This window comes from Camarhynchus parvulus, chromosome 2 (assembly GCF_901933205.1).
Source record: "Camarhynchus parvulus chromosome 2, STF_HiC, whole genome shotgun sequence".
In the NCBI taxonomy this organism is placed as follows: Eukaryota; Metazoa; Chordata; class Aves; order Passeriformes; family Thraupidae; genus Camarhynchus; species Camarhynchus parvulus.
This window is the reverse complement of record NC_044572.1, coordinates 86,446,343-86,458,590: the sequence shown is the minus strand read 5'-3', so window position 1 is coordinate 86,458,590 and position 12,248 is coordinate 86,446,343. Positions and strand designations below refer to the sequence as shown.

General features: G+C 43.3%; 1 protein-coding gene across 1 annotated transcript in view; it reads left to right on the top strand.

The window, feature by feature from the left end:
• Window positions 1–12,248, top strand: part of EPB41L4B (erythrocyte membrane protein band 4.1 like 4B) — a 164,714-nt gene that overhangs the window by 94,092 nt on the left and 58,374 nt on the right. Inside the window, exons 16-17 of the mRNA XM_030943783.1 lie at window positions 2,583–2,764; window positions 8,347–8,462. Coding sequence (XP_030799643.1) covers window positions 2,583–2,764; window positions 8,347–8,462 — 298 coding nt within the window. The remainder of the gene's footprint in view (window positions 1–2,582; window positions 2,765–8,346; window positions 8,463–12,248) is intronic.

The following is a 12,248-nucleotide window of genomic DNA, read 5'->3' as shown; positions in this document are numbered from 1 at the left end:
GATGCATTGAGTGGAAAAGTGTCAAGTCTCTATATTTAAGACAGTGGAAGAACAGAAAAGTGAAAAACATTATATGAGATAATAATAATAATGATGTCACCTTATAGAAACTACAGTAAGATACCTAATATCCCCCTAAAATATATTTGGGAGAGTACATAGAAAAGGGATATGGACTACTTATGATATTTTTGTTTGGGTACTGTCAGTTTTTCCAGTTGGCAGGCTCTGAGGCTTCTGCAAGGCCTGTTGTTTCTGATTGTCCAGTAACTCCTTGGTAGTGAGGGTATCTGTGCCAATGCCCAACCTCATATGCATTGAACATGCAAGAGTTGGCTGACCCTGAGATAAGCTTGCCTTGCCATCTGTCAGTTGCTGCCAGGCCTGGAAGAGTGCAGGTGACCACATGCTTTTACAAGGCCGGCAGTTTGAACGTGGGATTTCACATCAGAGAGCGCTGCCTGGGTAGTGACACCCTGTCTGCAGCTTTGTGGCCTGCTGTCCTCAAGGATTTCAGTGCATAGCTGAACATCAGCTTTGGTGGGCTAGCTTTTTACTTCTTTGATGTAATGCTCTCCCTGCATTTTACATTTTACATTTTACATGTTACTCTCCTCTCTGGACTCAAGAAATACATCTAGAGGATTTGGTGCACATTTGCCCTCGTGCCAGAGGTCAATTCAGTTGGCTCATTCAGTTCTCAGCTCCTTCTCATTTCAGCATAGAAGATACCTTGGGACCATAGCAGTATGAGGAGTCAGTGTAAGGATTTGGTGTGATTAATTTTGAAAAGACCAACTGAAAATCTGCTAAACCAGTGGGTGAAATGAAACTCCCAACATGTAGGGTTTTGTGTCTTGAAAAAAATTGAATCAGATAGAAAAAAAAAAAAAATGTGTTGAGGCTCCATCCCCAAAATCATTTCCCAGCAGGGTTTTAACCATGTGAACAAAACCACCTATCCTCTCAGTCAAAAAATATCAGGCCAATCCAAGGCCCTTGAAGGGAAAGCGCAGGAGAGCTGCTACAATTAGTGTGCAATCTCATTAGCCTGTACCATTTTCCCCCTGTAGGCACTTGCTTGATTTGATTATAGCAGTAAAGATATAGTGCAGTTTGAAAAGACAGACCAGTCCTGCATTATATGAGCTCACAAAAGCTGTTCCCTGTGTATCAGACACCTATTTCTATTGTTTCCTTAAGGCAAAAAGCTATCAGAACTGCCTTTATTGGCAGTGGTTGCTTCATGCTGAGAACCTGCCAAGATTAATATACACAACATTCCCCTCTCCGCCTCTTGCTTTCAAAAAGTAACCAGCATAAAAGTATTTTTCAATTAGTACCCAGTCAGAAACCTCATGTTGTCTGAAGTTGTTACTAAGAAGACAGTAGTTATTAATGATGTACCAAGCTGCGTGTTTCAGTAGAACTTTGGAAATGATACAGATGTGTTTATTTACCAGATGACCGGGTAATTTTGCTTTGAATTACTGAGTAATGTGCAGAAAACATATGTAACAAGTATCTTAGGTATAATTTATTCATTGTTCCTTTAATTATTTGGTTTGCCTTCATTTCATGTTGCCAGGTTTTTTGGCTGCTGTTATTAATAAAAGCAAACTGAAAACCAATGCAGCTGAAGATATAATTTCTTTAGCATATTCCAAATAGGCAGGGGATTCATCTTTTGTTGAAATGGATTGATTTAGTGGAACTACTGTCTAATGCACTACTATAGAATAAGTTAAAACCTTATAAAAATTTTAAGCACTCCTCTGAGGAAAGCACATTCAGTTTGCAATATCTATGTAGGATTATCTCAATCTTTTTTGGTTGCTGGAATGGAGGGAAAATATCACTTCTAGAAAATCATCATAATTTCAAACAATAAACTGAAACAGTATCAGTTAAAGCTAATGAAGAAAAACAGCACTGTAATTTGTCACCTTTCAGTTAGAGATGATGACTTAAAATGTCAATGTGTCCCTGTTTGCCAGCTATTGCAGATTGATGATAGTTAATTTCCTAACTAAACACATGCAAAAGCCCCCCACCAAGACCCAAACTAGTTATATCAGCACCGGTACAATTCCTTTTTGACCAAGTGCTATTTTGTATGTTGTTATCTGTAAAATGTTTTACTTCCCAACTTTTCCCTAAGTCAGAATTTTTTTATATAGTGATTTTTGCATCATAAATTTAGAGAGCTGAACATTCTCAGGAATGTAGTCCTACTCTGAGACTGTTCCTTGGTCTGCTCTTTGGACAATTTCACTTTAAAAGAGTTATTGTTTTCTGCTTGATGGCTTTCCTATCCCAGGAAAGATTCTAGCAGAGATTGTGTACTGTGTAAAATCAAAAATAGGTCTGATCTTAAAGTCATACAAACAAGCAGAGGCATCCTTTTTTCTCATCACATAAATCTTGTGGAGATAGAAAACTGTGAAGATTTGGGATAAAAAAATATTTTATTTACAAAAATGCTGTGCAATTTTTCCCAAGAAAGTTTTCACTCTGTCTCTCCAAAAGTACAATTGGTGCTACTGTTTACTGCTCTAATTTGAACTGGATTTATTTTGCAGCTATCCATTGAACAACAGCGATCTGCACCCGTTCAACATTGAGGAGAATGGTGGAACTCCATACACCACAAAAATGGCTGCAAGGCACCACCACCACCATCGGCATCACCACCACCACACCAATTATGGTGCCCTTGCTCCTGAAACCAAGGACATTGTTGCTGCAGTTCCAAATCCAACCAGTAAGTCCACTGCAGTGATGGCTATTTCAGTGATGTGCCGATTTCAGGTTTGTCTCAGGCAAGGAGGCAAAGGAAAGGAAAACAGTGTGCATTTCGGTTTTCCTCCTTGAAGAATGTACTTCCTGTTATTATTTGCTAGCTTTGTAACGTGCAAATGAGACAAGATTTGCAATTTCCTTGATTTGCTGCAGGGTTGTGGGATTTGGTGTTAGGTGGGTGTTCCATAGCTGAACAAATACCCCATTAGTCACAGATACTGAGTCTCTAACCACTTTTTGGCACAGGCTCCTTTTTCATTGTTACTATTTGTTTGTATAGTTTCACCAATCTACCCTCATCTGCTATTGTCTTTTGCTGATCTGTCCAGCTGGCCCTCAGCCCTCATTGTTTGGATCTTGTTTTCATGTCTGGGCACAGGCAGCAGAAATTTTGGAGTCCTGGAAATACAGCATCTTGCTCTTAGTTTGGGAAATCAGAATAATTGCAAGCTTTAGCAACCAAGACTGGAATATTCTTGCTTCCTTAGTGGAGAAATTCTTGGCTTGTAGAAAGCAACGAGGAGAGAAGCCTATCCATTCCTGATGCAGTCTGGGAGAGTTTGGGTGGAAGTCTCTGCTGCTGAACGTGTACAGGCATTTTTAAGGGTATGGAGCTTGGCCAAATATTTTACACAGGAACTGGAAGAGAAACATCCCTGTCATTGAGCACTGCTCTCCAGATTTACAAGCTCTGCACTCTGCAGCATGTCAGATGCCGAAGCTGTATAAGAATGTCAGATGATGGGCAAAACAAAATATGATCTATTATATTCCTTGTCTCTATGAAATGATGAGTTCTTCCCTTGCCCAGTTTTTGTTTTCATAACTGTAAATGACCCTGAGATAGCTATCCATTATGGAATCTTTCACCCTGGTCAGTTAATCTGATAACTTTCAAATTCCTGAAACCAGCGTCTTGGATTGTATGTACTGGGTGATCCTGACTGTAAGCTGTCCCACCTCAGCAGTATTGCACACGCATCTCGCTGGACAGGCACTTTAACCAGACTTTGTTTCAGAAAATCAGAAACATTTTCTATCGTTTTCTTTCCCCAAGAGAGTACGACAGTTTTGAGGTATTTGCATCTCGGCCCTGCTGTGCAGCCACCGGCACCCCTCAGAAGAGCAGCGCGGGCTGTGCCGGTGTGGGGCTGCCCCGGCCGGCCCTGCGCGGGCTGTGCCGGTGTGGGGCTGTCCCGGCCCTGTGCGGGCTGTGCCGGTGTGGGGCTGTCCCGGCCCTGTGCGGGCTGTGCCGGTGTGGCTGTCCCGGCCCTGTCCCGGCCCTGTGCGGGCTGTGCCGGTGTGAGGCTGCCCCGGCCGGCCCTGTGCGGGCTGTGCCGGTGTGGTGCTGCCCCGGCCCTGTGCGGGCTGTGCCGGTGTGGGGCTGCCCCGCGGCCCTGTGCGGGCTGTGCCGGTGTGGGGCTGCCCCGGCCCTGCCCGGGCTGGGCCTCGGCCCAGCGCTCCCACCACGCCGGGATGGGCGCTGGGGGGATGCTGGCACGGCTGCGTTGGAAAACCTCTCCCGGCTATCAGCCTGGCACCGTGGGAGGCGGTGACCTTTCTAGGGGGTGTGCCAGCCCATATTTTCCTTTCCCAAATTAGAGCTGAAGCATGCCAGGAAATTCATTCAGAGCCGGGCATGCTGCTGCTGAGTGTCCCGAGCCAGAAGGCACTGCCGGCCCTTCTTCCCCTGGCCCCCTCCTCGGGGCTCCCCCATCCAGCCCACAGCTCCATGTCAGACTCCCCTCCTGGTGCCCCACTTCAGTCCTCGCAGTGCTGCTGGTCTCCAGCTCCCCACCGCCCTGCCGTGGGCCCACCTGTGGGACAGGAGGTAATTAAAGAAACAACAAAAACCACACAGCACATAATAACCCAGGGTGTTTATTCTAACACTCTGTCTCCTCTCAGGGCAGGCAGCTCTCCTGCTTCTCCTTATTGCAGAAACAGCCTTAGGAAAAGCCTAGAAGAGCACAAGGGCAAACATCAAGAGCAGTTCTCTTTGTGCTCAGTGAAATAAAACTGGGGCCTGGGAGACTCCGTGTCCTGCCCCAGACATGGGGAGAGTGAGCCCTCTCCCCCAGAATGGCCCTGGTGGTGGGGAGCAGCGTCCCTGGCCTGTCTGGCAGCTGCCATGCTCTGAAGAGGACTTCAGAAGCCAAGGCATGTATGGCACCTGTTGCTGGAGACAGATTCACCTTTCTCTTCTCTGGGTCTGCTGAAGACTGCTCCACACTAACTATTTGATGCAGAAGAAGAGAATCGATGCTGGTTCCTGCCCAATGCCAGTAGCACCAAATGCCAATTCCCAGTTTCTCTAAGGGAGTGGAAAGGGATGGAATACCTCCAAGGGGAGGCTGTGGTGCAGCTGTGCTGACTGCTCCCAGCTGAGCTGTTTAAGCAGCTGTGCATGCCATGTGCTGGGTGTCTTAATGCTGCTATGCTGCTCCACTGCAACCCATTGCTGATCCTCTGTGGCACCTGTGCATTCAGCTGGAGGTGCAAAGCTGATTTCCCTTGAGAAGCCAGTCCATGATTATATCTGGCATGCTCATTCTGTGAGAGCAGTGGCAGTCTGGGTAGGACCACTTCCCTTAAAACAGAATCCAACTTACTCATTTGCTGCTTGGGGTGATGGGCTTAAGTGCCTTTTCAAGGTTGATGTTCCAGGGACTAAGGTTGGTTTGTTTTTAATAGTTTCATTAAAATGCTGCTCAGGTTATTTCAGCTGAGAAAACTCTTGTAGAGAGCCTGTGGGAAAGGTTCACAGTGCGTGTACTGAAATGGTTAGGAGCATGCTGGCCATTGGCCGATTATGGAGGACATGGCACAGTGTGTGGGCCAAGAAAAAAACAGGCAGAGAGGAAACACTATCAGCAGTCTGCCTCAGGAACGTGAGGACATGGGGCTGGTGTCTGGCTCCAGGCTGTGTGGAAAGGCCAGTGCTGGGAAAGTGCTTCTAGGAAGTAAGTGGTCACTAAAATGGGGATGCTCTCAGGAAAGAGGGTGCTTGTGACCAAAATATCTTAAGTGGAAATGCCTGAAGAGCAAAAAGATCTCATGGGGCAAATATGCTATCCTAGCAGAAACTTCCTCATAAGGTTGACAGAGGTGACACCAGCACTTAACCTACCTTGTGCTTTTCCATGGGACCACAGGTGTTTTGTGACTTGTTCCAGTTGCTATGGACTGGACTCATCACTGAGCTCTGAGATGGTTTTGAATTCATCTGAAGTGGAACATGGAGTGACCCACTGATATGTACCCACCATCAGGCTGAGAGGGAGAAAGCATATGCCTTTCTTCCACTTACATCTATTCTGAGAAATTCCAAAATTCCAGTGCAATTAGTGGGACATAGGCAGGAGAGAGGGAAACAATATGTGCCCAGCCAGGGTTCCTTTAAATACTAGTGCATGTTTCCCAGCAAACACACAGCAGAGGACTGTTATAGAAACAAACAGAAAACAAAGCCAGGCCAGACCTGCCTGATTTTTCACATTCCAAGTAATTTGTCTGCTTCAATTACTGGAGGAAGTGTGATCCAGTGAAACAAATCTGACGTGTGTGTTTATGAAGGCAGCTCAGCAGAAGATGTTGTTTTCCTGCATTCAGCCTGATCCTGATCCAGTGCTCGCAATGCTACACCTCACCTCAAAGCTAACATCACATCTTGTGGTGCAGCACATCTTCCCCCAGTGTATCCCAGAACCCACTCTGTGCAACAGCAGTCAGCTTTACAGGGAGAGAGGGTGAGCTGCTTGCTGAGCCTAATTGGCGTGGCAAGGTCATGCATGGATTACCAGGTGCACATGAGCAGATTCACCGGCAGCAGCTGGGGCTATCACTGGGAGCAGATGCCAACACGTATGCAGTGCAGTTCACAGAATTTTTATGACAGAAAATGAGGAACGGGAAGAGGGGACCCAGGTTGCCTCTTGAACTCTGGGCTGAGCTTGCAGGTTATCCCTTCAAAAACAGGCATCCTTTACTCCTGAGCAGCTCACTACAAAAGACCTTGCATAACCCTGAGCAGAGAATGGTCTAACACAGACTGAATTTCAAGCTGAAAACAGCACTTTGAAAAACCATGGTGCTGCCAGATCCTTTCTTGGAATGAAAACCTGGGTTTGCCAAGACTTAATGCTGACTCAGGAAATTTGTGTCTTTTGTAGGAATTCATTTTTTTGCCTTTACTTTTGCTTGTTTTTGAGGTTGGGTTAAAAGGCTAAACTGGCCTGCTTGTCTTCCAGAGCTCTCATTTTAAACAACCAAAAAACCCCCCCAGCTTAAGAATCAGTTTTAAATAATAGCAAACTTGAATAATTTAAATAAGGCACTCCCCCCTTTATTTTCTTTCTTAGGAGGAAATTAGAATGATTTTGTGTCTTAAAAAAAACTGCCCATCATCATGTCTGAATTTATGGCTGTGGTAATTTATTCCCAGGGTATCAGGCAGTTTCACAGTCTCATATGCACCGAAGCAGCTGTGATGTGAGAAATGCTGAACTCAGGCAACACTAACTTGTGATGAAAGATCACCAAGAGGAGGTCAATGATGATATTGTAACCCTTTCTAGGACATTATTACCTCAAGGTCCGATAATGTTTCACTAATGCCAAAAAACAGCTTTTTGCTTATATCCCTCTAAGCTGGTTTTAGCAATTTGTCTCTAGTCAGCAAAGCCCTTAATGTATATTTAAACAGCTGTAGAATTAGATCTTGAGTGAGTAATATTTAATATTCTTAGGACAGCTTAAGAACGTGATTCAAACCAAACTGCAGTCAGTGCAAGGTTTTTATTGATTTCAGTATGCTTTGAATCAGACTCCACAGAACTGGATTGTTCCCAACTGTTATTATCTAGAATCCATGGCAAGAAGAAATATGGGAGGATACAGAGATTCATTAAATCATAACATGCTGAAGTTTATTTTTCTCAGAGTACTTGCATATATATATATATATATATATGCCACAGCATCCCCAAGATGATGACAGAGACCTTTTAGGGCTGTTTGAAAAAAGTATTTTTTCCTTGTCTTTCTGTGTCAGTGGCTTTCTAAAAATCTCTGTTGACAAAGCACAGCAAATTCCTGACAACAGTCTTAAAGAGGCTGGCATATAAATAAAGATGTCTGAGAGAAGCCAAAAGCTATACTCTGATCTCTTTACACATCACATGTTTTGAGAGTGGCACCTTGGCTGCATAAATAATCCCTCTGGTGTCAACTAAGTTTTAGAATATAGAAGGGGTAGAGGCAGCGGGGAGGTAAGGAGAGAAATATCTAGCCCAAAGCTGGCAAAAGCTCTGCTGAAATGAAAAGATGGGTGAGAAGGAGGAGGGGGAGGAATTGTTTGCTAAATAGAAAAAGGCAAAATGACCCAACTGGCATAATTATGAAACATTTTAGAGGGTCTTACAGAGAAGATGCTTTGCTGATCGCCGTCTCTCCAAATGCAGTTGAGTGTCTTGCTCTGAAGTTCTTCTGTAGCCTCCCTTCAGACTGTCTCTTTTTCTTTCTTTCTTTTGGGCATCCTTTTAGAACTGAGCTCAGGACTTCCCCTTCTTTATGATGAAACTTCTCATCTGAAGAAAATAGAAACGGAGAGTGTGAAGGTAGTTGGACCATGGCCAGCCCTGCACGTCAGCATGAACAAGGTATAGCATATACATATATACTTTCACATATACATGCCAGAGCACCTTTGTCACTTCATATTCAAAAGCTGCTGCTTTTTCACCTCCAATTCAAATCAACATTCATCTTCAACTGGCTTGCTTTTTAATCACCTCTCACCATCTTCTTATGGGACTGGGATTTGGTTTTTAGATTTAACATTTCAATCAGCTTTGCCTTTTAAAATTTCAGAAACTGCTGCAACAATGTTATGCTATAGTTTTAGTTTAGTTGTGAAGAGTTAGTCATCTAGGCAGCCCAGAGCTGTAAAAAAATAACAACACTTTAAGTGATAAAAAAAAAAAAATTGTTTTTCTACATGAGAAGTCCGTGTTATGCCATAAACTCCCCCTGGCATCTGATGTTAGTGGGTGTTTTATGAGACAGTTTTTGCAGGGATGGCCAAACAGCCATGTCCTGCTGTTTCTGCCAGAGATCAGCAAGTCAGTGGCTCCTCATATCCATGTGAGGATAAATCCACTGTGCCTGAACTGGGATCCCTTGATCTAAATCTGAACCAGGATCTCTGGTTTGCAACCACACAGGTCCTGAGCTGGATCCTGTGAAGTCAATGAGAGCATTGCCACTGTCTTCAAAAGAGGTGGGTCCTGGCCCCCAGTGACTCCGTACAGACCTTTTAAAAGAAAAATGGTGTTTTGAAAGTCTTTTGGCAGCTCAAGGAAGAACTAAACTAAAGTATTTTGCCTGGGTTTTGCAAACAGCCTTTTGTTATTGATATTGCTTCAAAAAGTGTTAGGGAAATTAAAATCCAAGGGAACATGACCAAGTGTAGCAAAAATACAAGCACAAAGGGACTGGACATCTATATAGCAGAATCTTTCTCTTCTCTGGATGAGAGATTACAGGAGATGGAAGTCAAGGCTAAAAATCAGCGAGCCAGGTGTTTCTAATGAGACAATTAAATACTGGATTTTTTCAACATTACAGTTAATTCTATATTCTATAATGGAAGGGATTTACTATTATTAAGACTTCCTTGAACCATGTTCAGTGTTTGTCATAGGATTGTGGTGTAGTTCAACTGTGGACTGCAGTCCTTATGCGTTATTAATGTAGTCATGAGGTAATGACCTGTGTCATGATTTTTGGAGATCTCTCAATGAACAGAGGAAGGTGGAATATTTTAGACTTTCTCCCAAGTCTATTTGGTTTTCACCTGCGAGGAGTTCTAATTTTGTCTGGCTCAAGTGGGAATTAGAAAGATAAATCATAAAGTCAACAAACTGGGGTGAAATGGGAAAGTAGTCACCTTTCATTCCTATGTGCATTTCTCAAGTTCATCTTCTAGAAATATTCTTAACTGGTAATAAGTGCAGCTTTTTATAGGCAAAGCTTGTTAAGCACTGACATAGTTTGCCAAAGGAAAATTCTCCATCACAGACTCATCCAATGAATACCCATGTCCTGTGAGAGGACTTGTGTAGTTCAGATGTGATTACTGATGCTCTATTTGAACCCCAGCAGAGAACATTCACTCAGATGCAATGTCCAAAACATGCTTTAAAGGACTGTCCTACACTGTTGAGCTCACTGAGAACTGAGTTTGGCATATTTAAAGGGCCGAAGTGAAGATGTGAGAGGACTCCCTCCACATTGACCACAGCGCACAATTGGGTAAATCAGTCTGACCTATGCTGCACAAAAGGTTCAAAGATGTGATTTTAATGGTACCCATGTGATCTTAATGGTACCCCTGTGATCCTGTGATTTCAAAATGAGTAGATTTATGGTCTGTTTTCTTAAACTGAAAGCTTAAAACACTTTGGTCCTGTATCCCACCATACTGTGAAAGTAATCCAAATATTGTACCTGCAACTTCTGCCTGATCTCTGATCCTCTTGCTCATTCATATTCACTGCAAGTCTGCGGAGGGAGGACTCAGCTCTTTTATAATTAAAGGTTTTCTTTGGCTTGTCCTGACAGCTCTAGAATCTTGTCCACAGTCAGATGGATTATTTATTTAAGGACTAATTAGCAGAACCCAGTATCATAACAAGTCAGAGCTTCACAATAAATGCAGCTGCTCAGTAAATGCAGCCTGTGTCTGCTGTGATGAGTCTGCCATCAGTCAAAGTTTAGCTGATGAAAAAGTCTTGTAATGAGCACCAAGAGCTGCTAAATGCTTCTGTTTCTGTCAGAAGCTCAGCAAAAGGCAAGGCTAGAGACATGGGCTGTCTAATGAAAACCCTCCCCTGGCAGTCATAGAGGGTTTGGGTTTAAGAACTGGGCAGCATTCCCAAGAACAGCAGCTACCATGTGAATGCAAAAGAGGCCAGCCCTTCAAAATTTATTAAAATTACTGGTTTTAGCAATCTGAATATTGTACACACTCTTGAAACTGGCCCAGAGTCAGCACTGGAAAGCATTTCAGTGATCCAGCCCTACAATACAGGCTATGGGTTGTGACGAACAAATCATTCTAAAGTTCTTTTGGCTTTTTGTTTGTGGTTTCTTCAAGCACCATTGTCTGACCTAGATTCTGGTGAAATGTGTACACAGAGCTCACAAAGCTAAAACAAACAAACCACAGGTCTCTGAGCTCTGAGCAGAGCCTGGAGTTGCCTCAGCAGATGACTTCTCCAGTGAGAGACATGCTGCAAATATTGGGCTAATTCTGGGCTGAAATGCCATAGAGCACTGCCCAGCAGAAAGGTAACAAGGCAGATTAGACCAGATTGAACAACCCCAAATTGTGACAAGAATTTTTAGCTGAGAGTGAGGCCTTCAAATTTCCTTTGGTTATGGTATTAGCTAGCTACTCAGTCCAGCAGCAAACAGGTTTCAATGAGTGTTCAAAGTGTCTAGTTTCTGGCAAAAAAATGAAGCTTTAACTCCTCTCCTGCACCACTCCATTGATTTCTGATCTACTAAGTGCTTTTATGGCCGACTCTTGCATCCTCCAAAATATTATGTTTAAATAAAACCACAGAAGCTGTTACAATGCTGTTTCATTTACTCTGATAAAAAAAAAAAAGGAATTATTTCCACATCTGCTGTGGAGTCCCAGTTTTCATTCCCTCCCTTCTTGTTGCTAATTGTTATTTTTTTCAAGCAAAGTGCTTTCAGGCTGGAATTTGTCAGGCTTAATAATCGACCCATAGGAGAATTAGCAAGAAATTGGGTAAATTAGATTCTGCAGTTAATTAATTTGATTGTCTGCTACAGCAAACTTTGTCTCATGGGAATGATGAATGGATGTGTTCAACCTCTTTTCCAGAGCTGTTTGGTATGGTGTACGTGTCTGTCCACCTACTGAATGATGAAAGTCTGTTCAACTTGTGTTTCAATGCCCTTTGGTGCTAGCAGACTTCTTAATCTCCAAGACAGACAATCCTAAGTGTTGTAGCTGTGAATGTATTTCTGATTTTCTTCTTGGAAGCCTTTCATTAGAAAAATATATTCTTCCATCCCCCATTGCTCTGTGTGTGTGTTTCTGCGTGTGTGTGTGTGTGTTTATGATGTGAAGCCAAGAATGTATTGTTAGCATTTCTGAAATCTCAGGAGTCTATTAACTATTAGCCCAGTTGTAATTATGGCAATTTACAGTACATGGTGGCTTTTACATATATATGCCATATATTATGTCTTGACTCTATTTATTGCCCCCAAACCCAATTTTGTCCAGGTTCAGGTCTGCACTTTACCTGGCTATTGGTGAGTTGTTTACAGCCTTGGGTCCCCAGTGCCAGACTGTGCCTTTTGCCCTACCACTCCATATCAACACTCTTCTAGACCACGTCCCTATG